The sequence below is a fragment of the Pagrus major genome, chromosome 14 (genome assembly GCF_040436345.1).
Source record: "Pagrus major chromosome 14, Pma_NU_1.0".
NCBI lineage: Eukaryota > Metazoa > Chordata > Actinopteri > Spariformes > Sparidae > Pagrus > Pagrus major.
The window spans coordinates 21238813-21253706 of record NC_133228.1 but is presented as its reverse complement, the minus strand read 5'-3'; the positions used below and the strand labels follow the sequence as shown (position 1 = coordinate 21253706).

The 14894-nt window shown below is 43.6% G+C and overlaps 1 protein-coding gene across 1 annotated transcript; it reads right to left on the bottom strand.

The window, feature by feature from the left end:
• Positions 1 to 2034: 2034 nt before the first annotated feature.
• On the bottom strand, positions 2035 to 14690 carry nup37 (nucleoporin 37). Its single transcript, XM_073480246.1, has 10 exons — positions 14551 to 14690; positions 13297 to 13496; positions 13089 to 13210; positions 9349 to 9421; positions 9034 to 9128; positions 3715 to 3805; positions 2652 to 2833; positions 2515 to 2565; positions 2312 to 2405; positions 2035 to 2226 (listed from the first exon to the last, which is right to left on the bottom strand). The coding sequence occupies exons 2-10, from the start codon at positions 13450 to 13452 to the stop codon at positions 2113 to 2115; spliced, it is 978 nt and encodes a 325-aa protein (XP_073336347.1). The 5' UTR covers positions 13453 to 13496; positions 14551 to 14690; the 3' UTR covers positions 2035 to 2112.
• Between the last annotated feature and the right edge of the window lie 204 nt (positions 14691 to 14894).

Sequence of the window (14894 nt, the reverse complement as noted above, 5' to 3'; positions counted from 1 at the left end):
ACGGCCTCTGCTCGCTCTGTGCTGTCGTGCAAATGCATCACTGTACAGTGCAAGCTAGTGTTTCAGCCATTTACAGCGGAGGGCCAAAAGACTGAGACCTACGGAAGCCCTGAGGGGCCAAGTGAGAATTTTTTTTATTTTCTGATGATCCAGAAATGACTTGAAGAACTGGGGCGAAAAAAGGTTCCTTCATTTTTTTCCCCATCTGTGAAAACAAATGAAAAAAATAATTTTCAGGAGGATTTTTTCCATCTGTGAAACTGAGTGAAAGAAAAAATGGAGGAGAATTTTATTTTCACTCAGTTTCACACATGAAAAAAAAAAAGTGCCTGAAAATATTTGGATCCGTATTTCTGCACGTTTTCTGAAAAGCTTACGGATACGGAGCAACGGAGCAGAACCTGCGGTATCTGTGAGGGCGGTGTAGCCAAGCGAGACACGACCACAGGACAAGGGAGAATTTTTCGCCCCGGTGATGAAGGAATGGTGGAGGTCCGTGCAAGACTGATTTGACTTGGAGCAGCGCCCTCTAGTGGCTGTATCGCTTAACATCCTATGTGAAGGATGCATGAAAGTACGTGGGGAGTGACGGTTGTATCGTTTCAAACGGACGTATGTATTTTCGTACGTAAATGAGCTTAAATGAGCCTTAAGACTTAGTTGTTAGTTGTTGGAAGTTAGTGTTTAATCTCTCAAAGAACTAAGCTTGATGTCTTGATCTTCTGATGGTGTGGGTCTTTGGACACAACTGATCCAGGTTCTGTAAAGCATTTTAGAGTAACATGACCCCTTGGAAACCTTTCTGCTATGTTCAGACTACCAGCCTTGGCATATCCAGAAGAGAATAACTTTCATTGTCCAGCCGAAGCAGGACAATTGTATTTGGTCTCACCCAGGAAAGTACTTGATTTCATCGAGTCTAGACGGCAGAAAAACACATGAAACGGGGACAATCTGGATTCCTACTGACGATCTCGCTGCTCACTTTGGATTTCAAAGTGTCGACGCACGATGATTAGACTGCTGGCTCTTTAATTTACTCCCCGAATCCTCAAACCTTCTGATTATCTTCAGCTTTACGTGACAATAAAAGAGATTCTCGATGTGGTCTCAGACTTTTGGACCCCGCTGTATATTAATAAAGCACAATAATCTGCTCTGTTATATGAGTATGAATGCGTGTTCATCCAACGCTCTTCCCTTGAGGATTAAGTACATCTGTGGAAAACAAGTGATCAGCTGTCACCTCCAAATGATTCACGATCGAGTTAATTAAACGAATGCCCTCTGCAAGCTTAGCGGGCGTATGGCTGCTTTGAAAACGGAGATGCTGGTGCTTCACACATGGCATTCCTGTGATGGTATAATGAGTCCTTGTTTTACCGGAAGGCATTACAAGTTTCAGCCCAGCGATCCCGTCTTGTTTCGTGTTTGGTTTGCGGGGCATCGATAATTATTCGCCCAGGTAAGGTGATGCGCATCTCTTCGTCTCCGTGCCTCCTCGGGAACCGCTTGTTTTGCATGTCATGGAACTGGAGAATACCTGAAATGGCCCCGGACTTTGATGCTTCCCAAAGCTTTTCCTGTGATAACTAACCCTCTACACTTTCACCCACCCGCCCGCCCCTGCAGGGTTCGTCTAACTGCTGGAGCCCGGCCAGGCCTCCTAGTTTTTCCCCTCATCCGAACCTTCCTGTGGATTTTCTGTGCACCACAGCAGGTGGATCAGCCCGTACAAAGATATACTCTTGATATGATGCAGAGTCGGCAATTGACAGTGAGAACATTGAGAAAGAGCGAGCGAGAGAACACCTGTGGTATGATGATCATGTTGGCAGCGACTCCTTCGATGCATTCCTTCATACTACAGCCCTCTTGGCAGGACATGACAGACAGCTGATGTAACTTACTCTTAAGAGGAAAAGAAAAACGAGCTCCTTGTCGAGACCCGAGCAGCCCTCTGTTTATCTGTAGCTGACCCGAGAGGGTAGTCAGAAATAATAAAAAGAACAAAGCTCAAGCGGACTCGGCGGATACTCAGAAAAATATTTTATTGAACATCTACTAGAACAGAAACACACGGGACCGTCGTTGAAAGTGCTGTACAGGTGTCTACATTTCGGTCATCCAAAAGCAAAGTTTCCTGTCGCCGCCGATCACGCAGAGCGGGAGCGTCCGGTGCCAGCTCAGGCCGGATCCCACCGCGGCGGACCCGATCATCACCGGCTGTAACGACATCGGTATACGATATGAGACCGGAGCTGAAGAGAACATTTAAAAAGATATGGAGCGTGAAAAGCATCTCACTGACCTGTGGGTGGCCAAGATGGTGGATGAGCAACTGACTACAGATCTTTCCTGGACATCCGGTGGTGGCGAAGAGGTTCTCGTTGGCTCGAGACCACCTGAGGAGAAGATCTCTTTAAATATCATCACATAATTAAACCAAAATCAACTAAAACGCGTGTTTCTTGGTGGAAATGGGTGAAAACCAAACACAATAAGCCTTCTTACTTGAATAACCGTGCTTTGTCTATGTGGGCTGGTCTTTTTTCCTGAGGGTAACTGCAAAGAATAAAACAAAACAAGATTTAAGCACCATCCCAAAATCAATCCATCATGCAGCATCAGTGGTAAATAACCTGAGTTACCTGGAGCGTGTTATGTCCCAGATGAGCCAGTTGTTGCCCGCCACAGCGCCGACTTTGATCGTGTTGGTGAGGCACCAGTCGGCTGACATGAGCGGCGACTGACCGCAGTCCAGCGACAGGATGGCCTGCTGGGTCACCAGGTCGTAGAAGCGAATCGTTCCCTTCTTCTCCGCCACCATTAACTGGAGAGGAGAGACGGATCATTTAAACAAACGGTTTATCTACTATCATCCATATATTTCATGTATAATGTTTGCCGAATTTACAAGAAGGCCCAAATAGTTCAGAATTTGTTGTAGACAGCGTTTCACAAAGTTTATAAACTATCTCTTAACACAACAACTCACAAAATTGAGCATTTTTTTAAGGGAGCCTGGTAGCTTTCTCCTCAGGCGACAAGGAAGTTGCCTTTATTGGTTAATGATTACTGTATTTGTAAAAGTTAACATGTTTGCTGTCAATAAAATGTTCTTATCGCATTAAATTAGTATATATGGTGGTATCAGTTGAAGCTGTGGACACGGAGGCAGACAGGCTGGTACAGCGATGCCGTGACAAACTTGATATATTTTACGAGGAAAGAAACAACTTCATGTTTTGCATTTAATGCTGAATTTACAAGAAGACACAAATTATTTTAAATTTGCTGTAGCTGTCTAAAAAAGTTTGTTAAGTTTCTCCTCATGCTACAACTCCTAAAATCACGCGATTTGTTAAGGGAGTCTGGTGATACTGCGGTTACTAGTTCCATGGTTAGTTGAAAAAGACGACCCCTGTAGGAGGTCTGAGTGATCAGATCTCAAACGCGTCCTCGATGCCTCTTGAGGGCATTCACACCTGTACTAAGAGCTGCCCATTTGTGATTGGATCGCTCAGGATTGGATGTTAAAACCAGGTCTGAACAGGGCCCGTGGTTCTGAAACCTCACACCTGTCATCTGAAGGTCACGTGGCTTCACTTCACCTGACTACATGACTGGAAAACAACCATGTATTTTCATTTAGACAACTCAAGAGTTTGACCTTTGAATATGAGCATGCACCTGAAACAAACCCCCTCCTACCTTGAAGGCTTCCTCTGGGTGCCAGCACACACTGATGCCAGGAGAGCGAAGTCTCAGAGTAGTGTTTTCATTTCCATCCAGGTCCCACACCCTGTTTTTAAGGAGCAAGATGAAGATAAATAGCAAAACACAGGACTTATAATCAGCTCTCATTAGTGAATTTACAAACTGATTCGACTTGATGTGTGAACCAACCTTGGCCTAAAATCAAAAACAGGATCCACTACCTCCTAATTAATAACAAAGACGGGGTTTTAGAGTAGCTCCCAAAATAGCGTCGGTATTTGAGCCGCCCTCGGATGCTTACATAATATCTGAAAGAATTCACCTTCCCGAGGTTTCTGTTTATGTTGTGCTCCATCTAAAAACAGAGGGATATTTTTCATTGTCGAAACGGTTTAAGTGTGACACACGTACCGCAGATATAACGTCAGAAGTTTTCTTTTAAAAAAGGCATTCGTTGTTTCTCCTTCTGATGCTTTCGTGACAGATTCGAGCTCAACTTTTCCATAAATTTGCGAATATCCTGCTTTTAATGTGGGCAATGATAGACGACATGTTTTCATCCAAGCTCGTGTTTTCTCCTAATTGATTCAACTCCTGCTGCTTGTGCGCAAGTGATGTACAGGGTCTTCCTGCTTTTCCAGGGAAAAAGAGCTCCTTTCTCAGATCTGGGCCCTGAGCTGTTGAAGACAGACCGACTTATGCTGGACTCCTCTTTCAGGGAAAAACGCCGGCCTCACATTACATTGAGCTATGATAGCAAGGGCAGGGGGTGGTGGTGGTGGTGGTGGTGGTGGGGGGAGAACATCACCCTCGCCTGAGTCGGCGTTACGGTCCACTCACATTACAGCAAATGTTTCGCTGTGGGCGGCCCGCTGCCATTCATTTTCTGTGGAATATAGCGAGGGCAGCTGAATGCACGTCAATTGAGGAAGAGCAGCGGCGAGAAGTTGAACAGCATCCTACTTTGTGCAAATCAAAACAGAGAAGACACAGAGAGAGAGAGAGAATCAAAGCTCCTGCGAGGATCATGACCAGTCTTCATTTGAATAATAGTCGATTCTAAAGCCGAGTAAGACCTATGATAGCAAAAGCAGCTGAGAAACACCACGGATGTAATGGATCACTTGGATGGAGAGAACTGCTGGTCCTGAGACCTGGATCTATGGTTAACCACATCTGAGCGGTCCTGAACTATACAAAAAGGTGGGGACGGGGGCAAAGGGGTGGCTGCAAGTGTTTCTGGGAATATTAAACAAAACGCTTGTGAAGCATGGGAAGGCGCTGACTGATGAGGTCATGCAGAAGACATCATCTAATAAAGCCCAAAAAGTACCTCCAGAGACCATCTAAATGTCAAGTGTGTTGTTGGAGAGATTGATGTCCTCAGCGGTGCGGTGTAGGGGAGGATATGCCCCGTCTCAGATGAAGACCTCAGTAAACACTCAACTTTTCCTGCTTCATCTCCCCTGCAGCAGGATAGAGCCCTGTCGAAACTCTGGGTTTCTTTCCTTTGCCCATGTGCAGACTCAGCCAGAGCCTCCACCATGGAGCATGAGTGAGGCCGGGGAGAAAAAAAAAAAAGAATAACCCCCAGACCACACCAGGAAAACAACGGCTAAACCCTGTTCTTTCAGACCACTAGCCAAGCAGAGCTCAATTGCACGCTACACCACCAACGGCCAAACTGTGGTCAACCACTCTGCCCTTCAAATGGAGAGCACCGGCTCCCCAAAAAAACATAACCTTTTCCAAACGAGGTGAAAGACATGAGACACGAAAACACGCGTGACCGCCTCTGATAAAACACAGTGTAATCGCATAACACTACATCAAGCAATAACACTTTGCTTCCATGTACAACAGAGTTGAAAAGGACATCTGAAGTCCAGTATTGTGTTATCTAAGTGAGAAAACAGCGTGGCCAGAGAGTTACGGTTTGTCAATGTTTCCCATAAGTGGAGGAAACGGGAAATGCCGTTAGCGCTGTGTGATCTGATTTATTGTAGAGAGCAGAACAAATAATCGAAGGGGACTGGAGGGAGAGAACGGGAAGAATCGAATAATATAATCCCATCACAGAGCCTCGCAGGGTCACCCTGGTCGAGGTGCACAATGTCTGCATCAGCATCTATTTCAACAGGACCTGCTCAACAACAGATTCTCATTTGATTCTGACAACCACGTAACGTTATCTGTTCTCAAAACATTTACTGTCGGGAGCATTTAAGAGTCGAGAGTGAAACCATTTGACCCTGAAACACCTGGTGAGTTCAGGGACCCCTTATCAAGCCTAGTAAAGATAATTCCAGCCAAGGACACTTCAAGGCCCGGGGATACAGTACGAGGAAGGATTGTGGAGTAGCTCAACTGATTAAAATTAATAAAACTATATATAGAAATCGATCTGATTAAAAAATATCTATCCATTTTTGTGCTAATTAAGGAAAAAAACACATCAATAGGATTACAAGTTGGTGTGAAGCTGATCCACCTTCTACTACCAGCTAAGCAAGGCTGTTGGGATTGAGACTGGATGAAAGCTAGTTAGCAAGCTTTAACTTTAGCTAAAAGTAATGGCTGAAATGGAAAGTGCTCGTTAAAAGTACTGGATAAATGGTTGCGATAGCTAAACATAATAAAGAAATTACTAGATAACTAGTTATTGAGAATGGTTAAAATAGATAGCTACTTGTAATGGATAAATGGCTGAAACAGCCTAGTTAGTGAAGAGTAATTAGTTCAGTTGAATTACATAATGTTAGCTTAAAGTAATGGATAGATTTAAAACAAATAGCTAAAGTTAATGGATGAATGGTTAAAATAGGAAGCTAAAGTGGATAAATGAAAGAAAAAACAGCTTAACTTGTAAACAGTTGAGTTAAGTAGATACATTTAATAGATATATGTTTGAAATGTTAAAGAAAAGTAATAGATAAAGCTTTTTTTTAATAACAAAGTGTTATATAACACCCAGCTTTTAATCTATTCAGGGGAACATATTCAGAAAATGACGACTTGTGTCACATGTGAGTGAGCTGTGGGGGTACGTCAGTCCAAAAAAAGAGGTTAGGACAGAAGATATAATTGAAGCATGGATGAGATATGAAGCCGTTGTAATTTGTTTTCCCTTACACAACATCGGAGATTGAGGAAGCGAACGGATTAACAGCGAGAACAGAACAAAAACTCTTTGAACCATAAACATAATGCAGCAGCAGCAGGTGTGCATCGTCCCGGGTTCATCTGCGAACTCAGTCAACCCCAAATCCCCTTTATGATCTGCAGTGTGCCCTTGTGATCTCTAGATGGCACATTTCCCCACAGACAGACAGGCCTCGACTCCACCTATACTGACACCGTGAGCTGTTTAGACTACATGAAACCCAAAATGTAAACTCCCCTGAGGGACCGTCGGAGTCTGGTTCCCCACCTAGATGCTGCGGCGTCAATTTGCATGTTGGCTGCAGCAGAGTTTCCCACAACTGCAGGGGACCGTGTTGACAAAGCTAAGCAAACTTATAGTAGAGGCACCGCTGCCAAACCTAACAGAGTGATGGAGAGGTCAGGAGTCTATACATGCAGGAATACACTTCCTTCCCTCCCCGTTTCCTCCTCTCATATTGAGGGCTCAGTTTGTGTGGGCTGACTGGAAGGTCCTCTCCTGTTAACTTGATCTATCCGTTGTTCCGCCTCTGTCTTCCTCCCGCGTCCCATATTTTCTCAACATGACAGAATTTAAATCTTTCAGCAGATGGAGCGCACTCCTGTTTTCTCTGGCCGGTCAGCGGAGGCACGGGAACAGGAGAGTGGATGGGAGTGGAGGAGACTTGTTCTCCTCGATCTCAGACCTTCTGATGCGGCAGGAAAAGGACGACCATCGAGCCCGTCAAAGTGTTTTACAGTGACAGATTAACTAGCTGTCGAGTCTCAGATAAACAGTGATGAAAGATAGATTTGACCCCGTGTTCAGATTAACTTTATACAGCATATTCTGTGTCCCAGGGCCGGATAGCAAACCAAGTGAGGCAGTGGAACATGTATTCTGTGGCTACCTGGCTGTGGATGCTAACGTTATTTATGATTATGCCAAATGGGTAAAGTTGGAATGATTGAATTACATTTTGTGTTCTGATCATTTTACTGGTCATACCTTTATTAATGTTAGGCAACAGTTTTTGCATACAACTGTGAGCTTTTGTTGCATTTTGGCCGGTCGTTCACCTGACACAGTGTTCTGGGGGCCTAAAAAATGCAAACTTTCAAAACTTTGAGTGTAATCTTTTGAAAACGCCACGCTTAGCGTCGTCGTGTAAACTGGAAATACGCAACTCCGGTGAAAACTAGTGAAGACACGGCGCCGCTTCACTCATCTGTGTTACGATTTCAGCCTAACAGCCACACACGAATAGCAGGACAACAAGAAAAATGGTCGACTATCGAGCATTGCTTGTGCAAAGTTACTCTGCCACCTGCTGGCCTGGCCTGCATACTACAGCGTTTTCAATCGTTTTTGCGGATTCGTGTGCACGAGGATCATTTTCACATCGTTGTCATACGAAATTTTCTGTGTTTAGCAAAACTGTTGTCATGTAATCGAGGCCTAAATATGAGCCAGTAACAACTTAACAAGTATTATTTTCTTTTGAAACAGTGAATTGATTGAGAATCTGAGATGACGATAAACACAATTCTTTTATGTAAACAGAATATCTTTGGTTTGAGAGGCCGGTCGGACAGAAGAAGCCATCTGAACATGTCATCTTGGATTTTCTAACATTTTACTTTTACAACAATTAGTTGAATAAACAATCCGCAGATGAAACGATAATGAAAACAGTTGCTGCTGTGGTCTGCAACTTTTGGGTCAAGTCTATAAGTTTGAAATTAATCTGAAGAAGAACAGGGCTCGGTACTGAACCACATGTGTGCATGTTCCAGGAGAACCAGCCTGCTGATGTAGAGGGGGCTGTCCCTGAGGTGACCCTGGCTACCGACACACTTTTTCCCTCCTCTAGCATTAATTGAAAGGGAAATTTTGGGGACCTTGTTATGGGTCCCCCTTAGAGAGGAAAATCTTTCTGCAGCTAATTGGATTTCCATATTTAACCAATTAGCTAGAAAAGCTACAAAGCAGCTCTGTGCTTACGCACGGTCACACCGGAGCATGTTGTGCTTAGCATCGTGTTTCACTGTGGAAACACAGTCAGGACTTTCTGCACCATTAACAGAGAACAGAACTGAAAATCAGAAGCTGGGAACACACACTCACACACACACACACACACACACACACAGTAAGAAAACGGTTTGGACCTGCAAGTGTGGTCATCACTGACGGAAGCAATTTGTTTCCCCTCTGTGGGCTCGAACACCAAATGGTTAATGTAGCTGGTGTGGCCCTCCATCACCTAGGCAACAGCACAGAAAACAATATGTAAACAAAAACAGTTAAATGAGCATTTTTCTTGCAAACTCGGGCTTATTTCACTGACTGTGGGCTCTTACAATCTGAGCGTACGGCTACATTTCCTGTATCACTAACGACCAAACGTCAGCGCTTACTAAAGAAAAGTTTAACGGCGACTGACAAGCTCGGTTCTGGCCAATGTGCTCCAGATGTTGCTCTACCTTGACTTCATGCCTATCCTGGAGATCAGAAGTCAGCAGGCGTAGCTTTCTGTCAGCTGCGGCGGTGCAAAATCTGCAAAAAAAAGAGAGAGGGGAAGAGGAAAAGAAAGGGAGGATGTAAAAATAAACAAAGAGAGAGAACATCAAAACAGAGTCGGACAGTATAGACCCAGTGACAGATGAAATCTCTTTTCTGCGTTCATGCCTGCAGCCTCCCAGACTGACACCTCTGGATGAGAGCGTCGGTGTGTGTGGTAGAAACTTGGACGGCGATCAGTGGAAACGCTGCCAGGGAGATTCTAATTGCAAGCTAAGATAAACAGGGAGAAAAACAAGATTCCTCACGCCATTTACGCATGTCTCTGTTCGAAAAAACCTGAGGAGGACTTTCCCTCTAATCAGTCGTACTACACACCAGTGCCTGCAATTATTCACACAATTACACTAACTCACTTATGACAAGAAAAACACACACATATCACCAGAATAAACAGACAGCGGTTCACACATTTGCAGTCGCAGGCACAGATGGATTTGGCATTATGTCACTATAAACACCCTTAACGTGCTTCAGGGTATTACTGCTACAGTAGATTAGATTATATTAGGATAGGCCGTCTAAACCTACAAATTAGTGTTGTACTTTGGAGTAAAGCATGGAACACATTCTGGCTCGCTTTACCTTTTCTTTTCTTGAATGTCGAAGCTATTCTCTTTATTTTTCTGCGATAATCTTGCGCAATACGATAAAAATCTAAATTAAAAGGGAAAGTCCGCTGAATTTGAGCTTTGCTGCTGAGGAGCAATGTGAATGTTTCAACACAAGACAGAAATGAGAGACCACAGTTGAACGGTTCCCATGTGGTAACACCACAAGGTGCGTATTGAATTTCTCCCACAGGGATCAATAAAGGTACGCCTTATCTTATCTTATACCGACAAAGACCTGAAAACACGAGGTTAATACATGTTGTGTGGAAAAAGGAGAACTTTTTCAAAGGGGGAGCATCAACATTTCAATCTTTTAGTGTTTCGCTACATACGCTGCAACATTTAAAGTAACAGTTCAACATCCTGGGAAGTACATTTATTTGGGGCTACAGCCAGCAGCCAGTTAGCTTAGCATAAACCACCTCTGAAGCTCACTAATGAACACATTATATCTTCAAAGTAGAAACGTCAAGCTGTGGTTTTTACGCTGAGTAACATGATCAGACAAGACTTCAGGTGAATAAGCATATTTCGCCAAGTGTCAAATAAATCTTTGGTACCCAGTGGCTGTATCTTCGGCTTGTAAATGATTGGGAAGCTGTTGAGGGTTCATATCACTGTCACTGTACTACTGACCCCTACTGGTTGGTCACAACATCAGAACAGTTGAGGGTGAGATAACATGAACTTTCGCATGTTTTGCCCTCCCGGGGCCCTTTTTCCACCAACAAAGAACAGGTTCTGATCCAATTTGCGCACGTAATTTTGAACTGTTTGGAGGATTTTGACCAGAAAGAGAACACGATAAGTTAGTGCCATTAAAGTAGCAGGTTTCCCTTTAAGTGTGACTCTAAGTCGGTGTTTCCCACACATATACTTTACTAGTGACCAATTTTAGCATTTTTTTGGTTTTATTTGTTGTATCCACCATTCGTCTGCATTCGCTTAATTAGTGGACACTCCTCGCTCTACCTCTTCAGTTTCTTGAAATTCAAACATGCTCTGCAGAGACGCTCTCTGGTATTGCATCCCTCCTGTAAACGCACTGATTGTGATGCGTCCTCTTCTAGTTAATCCCGCCCTTCTTACGTCGTTGTATCATTAAAGCTTGTTAGTGCATCGGTTTGTTGCAGCGTCATTCGGTACCACGTTGGTTTTGATAGGCTACATCGTTAACGGCAAGCGACTCACCTGCTGGTCTGAAAACAGAATTGCGGGCGAAAAAATCCAAAAATGCACTTAGGATACCCTATTATATTATCATTATATAAGTGGCATAAAATGGTCTTAAATGACAATAATATCATTTATCCCAATTATTTCAGGGATTACATCCCGTCCTCTATACGTTCTTATCATGACAGGCCTAACCATGAGTAGCAGCATGGCTGGTTCGAGTCCAGCAGGACAAATTTGTTTACTCCTCGTCTATCTTCCCCCTCATTTCCTGTCAACTCTCTGAAGGTCTGTTTACCTGTTTATCTTCAGTGTTTTGTGTTATGTGCTTTTTTTCCTGACTGGAAGAGACTCATAAATCTGTGTATGTGGTGGAAGTCAGTCGTTATGTGTCTTTGCAGGATTCAGTAATCCTCCCATTACGCGCTGCTGTGGTGGATGGTGGCAGCGCTGCAGCTTCGAGCCCCCCTCTCCTCCCCTCTCCTCCCCTCAACTCTCTCGCTCTCTCTGGGCCCCTGCTTGAGGCAAGCCCGTGAGAACGTTGTACTTTTCCTGGAAGGCACGGCTACGTGCAGATCGAAGGGAGGGATGGAACCTGAGTGGGCAGTCATCAGCGCAATAACATGTGCGCACGTCACAGGGCTGGCTCGAGGGCCCTGCGGAGTAAACCACAGAAGGCCAGGAATTATCGCTGCCTTTCCTTTTCAATTACAGAAAGCTTAAACACCTCCGGAGGGAGCACCGAACCTTCCCATCCACTGCTCCAATTAGGAGGAAACTCTTGCTTTCTAACAATCCACAGTTAGGTTACTTCCCTCCTGTCCAAGGCCACCTGAAATAACTTGGCTCACATCCTGGCAGCTGCAGTGTGTGACAATGAGAGGCGGTTATGAGTACTTTCACACAGCGTGGCTGCTCTGCTTTCTGCACAACTGCCTCTTGTTCTGGTCAGAGGAGTGTTTGTGAATAATCACAGCGTTGTGTTTAAAGACAGAAATGTCAGGTTTCTGATGTGGGAGTGAAAACGTGGCCTCCTAATCCTATTACAATGCTCTGATGACCTCTTACATAACAAGAGGCCCACTATCGACACCATCTTATATTAAAAACACAGTTATGGTAATAAGGTCATTACTTCAACTGACTGATGACTGAGCAAATATGTCAGCACACTTTGCATGATGGATGGAGGGCCGAGCTGCTCGAGGGGCATGTCCATCAAACTGTAACACTGAACCTCAAACTGATGTGCGTGTGTATGGGGTGAAAATGGAGGGTTGTATTGGTTAAAAGCATCTACCGAATAAGACGCTACCAAAAAAAGTGTTGAGAGGTCATGCAGAATGCTGAAAGCACGGTTTGAAAAAGTGTAAATCCACCATGACATCCCCATTGTTTTGTAGACTACTGTTTTGAAGCCTCGAGTTTGGCATCATGGCAGTCGTAATCTTGGTTTTTTGGAGCCAGTTGGACCATATTTAGACGAGAGGGTTAAGCTGGGGAGGATATCCTAGCGACTTGTCAATCTCAAGGTAGCCACGCCCGAAAGCATAACCTGCTTTATTGTCTAATTTACTCTAAATGGGACCATAATTTACAATATGAACATCATGCTGCGTTGAAGAGGATTTGAAACTAGAGACTGAGATCATAAACTCATCAGGAAACTGTTTACTGAGGTAAGAAATCAACTGGGAATTAGGGTAATTTTCTCATAAGCTTACAAACAGTCAAGACTTCTTTTTGAAACCAGTGGAGCCGCCCCCTGCTGGCCATTAGAGAAAACCATGCTGTCTTCCACCATGCAACGTCACGAGGTCATAATATCCTTTGCTGGACACAAGTACCAGTACCTGATAGTGGGTATCCTGTCCAGCCGGGACTCGGGGCTCCAGGCGAGAGCATCGACTCGCAATTCATGATGAAAAGCTCGAAGAACATTAAATTCAACACCCTCAACCTCCATATCCTCCTCCTGCGGGAACAAGCATGTGGTCAGAAAAAGATAAGACGGGTGATACTTTAGGTAAACGAGGTCATGTGATATTGCATCTCTCTAACCTGGAACTGGCAGGTGCCCACTACCACATACTGGTTTCCACCGTAGGCCAGGAGAGAGACGGGGGTCCCAGAGCTGAAAGGACTGAATTCAACCACATGAACGTAGTCTTCACACGGCACCGTGTAGGTGGGACTGCGGCTCGAGTCCTCCTGCATTGTGTGTGTGTCCTGGTAGAGCTGGATTCAGATCAGAGCTTCCACTGTAATACATGACAATAAAAATAATGTTAATTAATGTGAAAACAGAAACATTTGGTAGAGGAGTCTGTTGATACTGAACAAAATCATACATTAACTTTCGCCAAGGTACATTGATATGACAATATAAATCTGTCAGAAACTTTGCATTATCATTTTACCAAACTATCAATTATTTCTATATATTTGGCTGTATTAGATCATTTATTTTTGAGAGTTAAAGTGCCTTTAATTGTCATTCAATAACTGGATTAACTAAAAACAGCCATTCTTGCCTGGTTATTTTAGTCAGAAAGAGTTTCTCCTATTTACTAAGTAACAATATATCAACATCACGATACAGAATTGCCTATTTATGACAGAAGACTGCATCTACAGAGTATGGTTGTACTGTCTATCTATAGTGGAATACAACTGTGGAAATTTATATGAACTTTAAAAAAAACAATGCTACCGATCAGCTTCACCTGCCATAGATCAAATAGTCCCTCAACCTCTGAGGAGCTAAGACACTTAAATCAGACACCCTCACAAGATATACATGCACTGGATTTTGTCAGGATGCTTGGAGAGAACGTCAAACCAAACCTCATTGAAATATCTACTTATTTTATATATACCAGTTTACACTAGAGACGTGTAAAGCTATCAGGGCACAATCATGGTATTATTACTAAACTATATCGATCATCCTTCAATTCGGCTAAAATCAAAACACACAAAGCAGAGATTTATTTGAGATATGTTTAACTCGAGGTCAGCTGAGGTGAAGTTGGAGCTAACGCCGATATTCCCACAATACAACGAAGATCCAAGAGAAATACAGATGCCGAATTTAGCATAAGACTACTGACTAGTGAATGGTTAAATAAAGCTCTTAAATTAATAGGATTACAGTTGAACCAGGCAGTGTTCAAGTCACCCGGCAATAAGCTAAAAACGTGTCTGCTATCTGGCTGTGTGCTCTTGTGCACAGCTAGCTAGAAATTAGCCAAACAAAACTTCACATTGCCAGTTTTTACAAAATAAACGATCGTCCTGGCTGATAATAATTACCTCTTGTTTGTGAGACTTTATTCCGATTCAGAATACAGCACTGATTGATACACGTTAACACCTTATTTTCATGAATTTCTTTGAATCAAATGGTCCGCGCGTTTGGGATGTTGTCAAGCTTCTTCCGGGTTCGACTTGGACCGTACCATCGAGTGCAAACGTCGAGGGGGGGTTCGCGCAACGTAAATGAAAACATCTTAACCGCTTAACGATATATTAGCATATTATTAAGCTAAAAAGTTTGACTTAGACTAAATAACACCTTCTGGTATCCTGCCACGAAAGTATGAAACAATTTAAAGAAGAGCAATACTTTCTTGTGTCGGACCTCTGCCATTGTTGTC

Coding starts and splice junctions, on each gene's coding strand:
- nup37 (XM_073480246.1), bottom strand. CDS start 13,452: ATGCAGGAGGACTCGAGCCGCAGTCCCACCTACACGGTGCCGTGTGAA. Junction 9,129..9,348: donor AGGATAGGCATGAAGTCAAG/GTAGAGCAACAT, acceptor GCTGTTGCCTAG/GTGATGGAGGGCCACACCAG. Junction 2,406..2,514: donor GACAAAGCACGGTTATTCAA/GTAAGAAGGCTT, acceptor TCTTCTCCTCAG/GTGGTCTCGAGCCAACGAGA.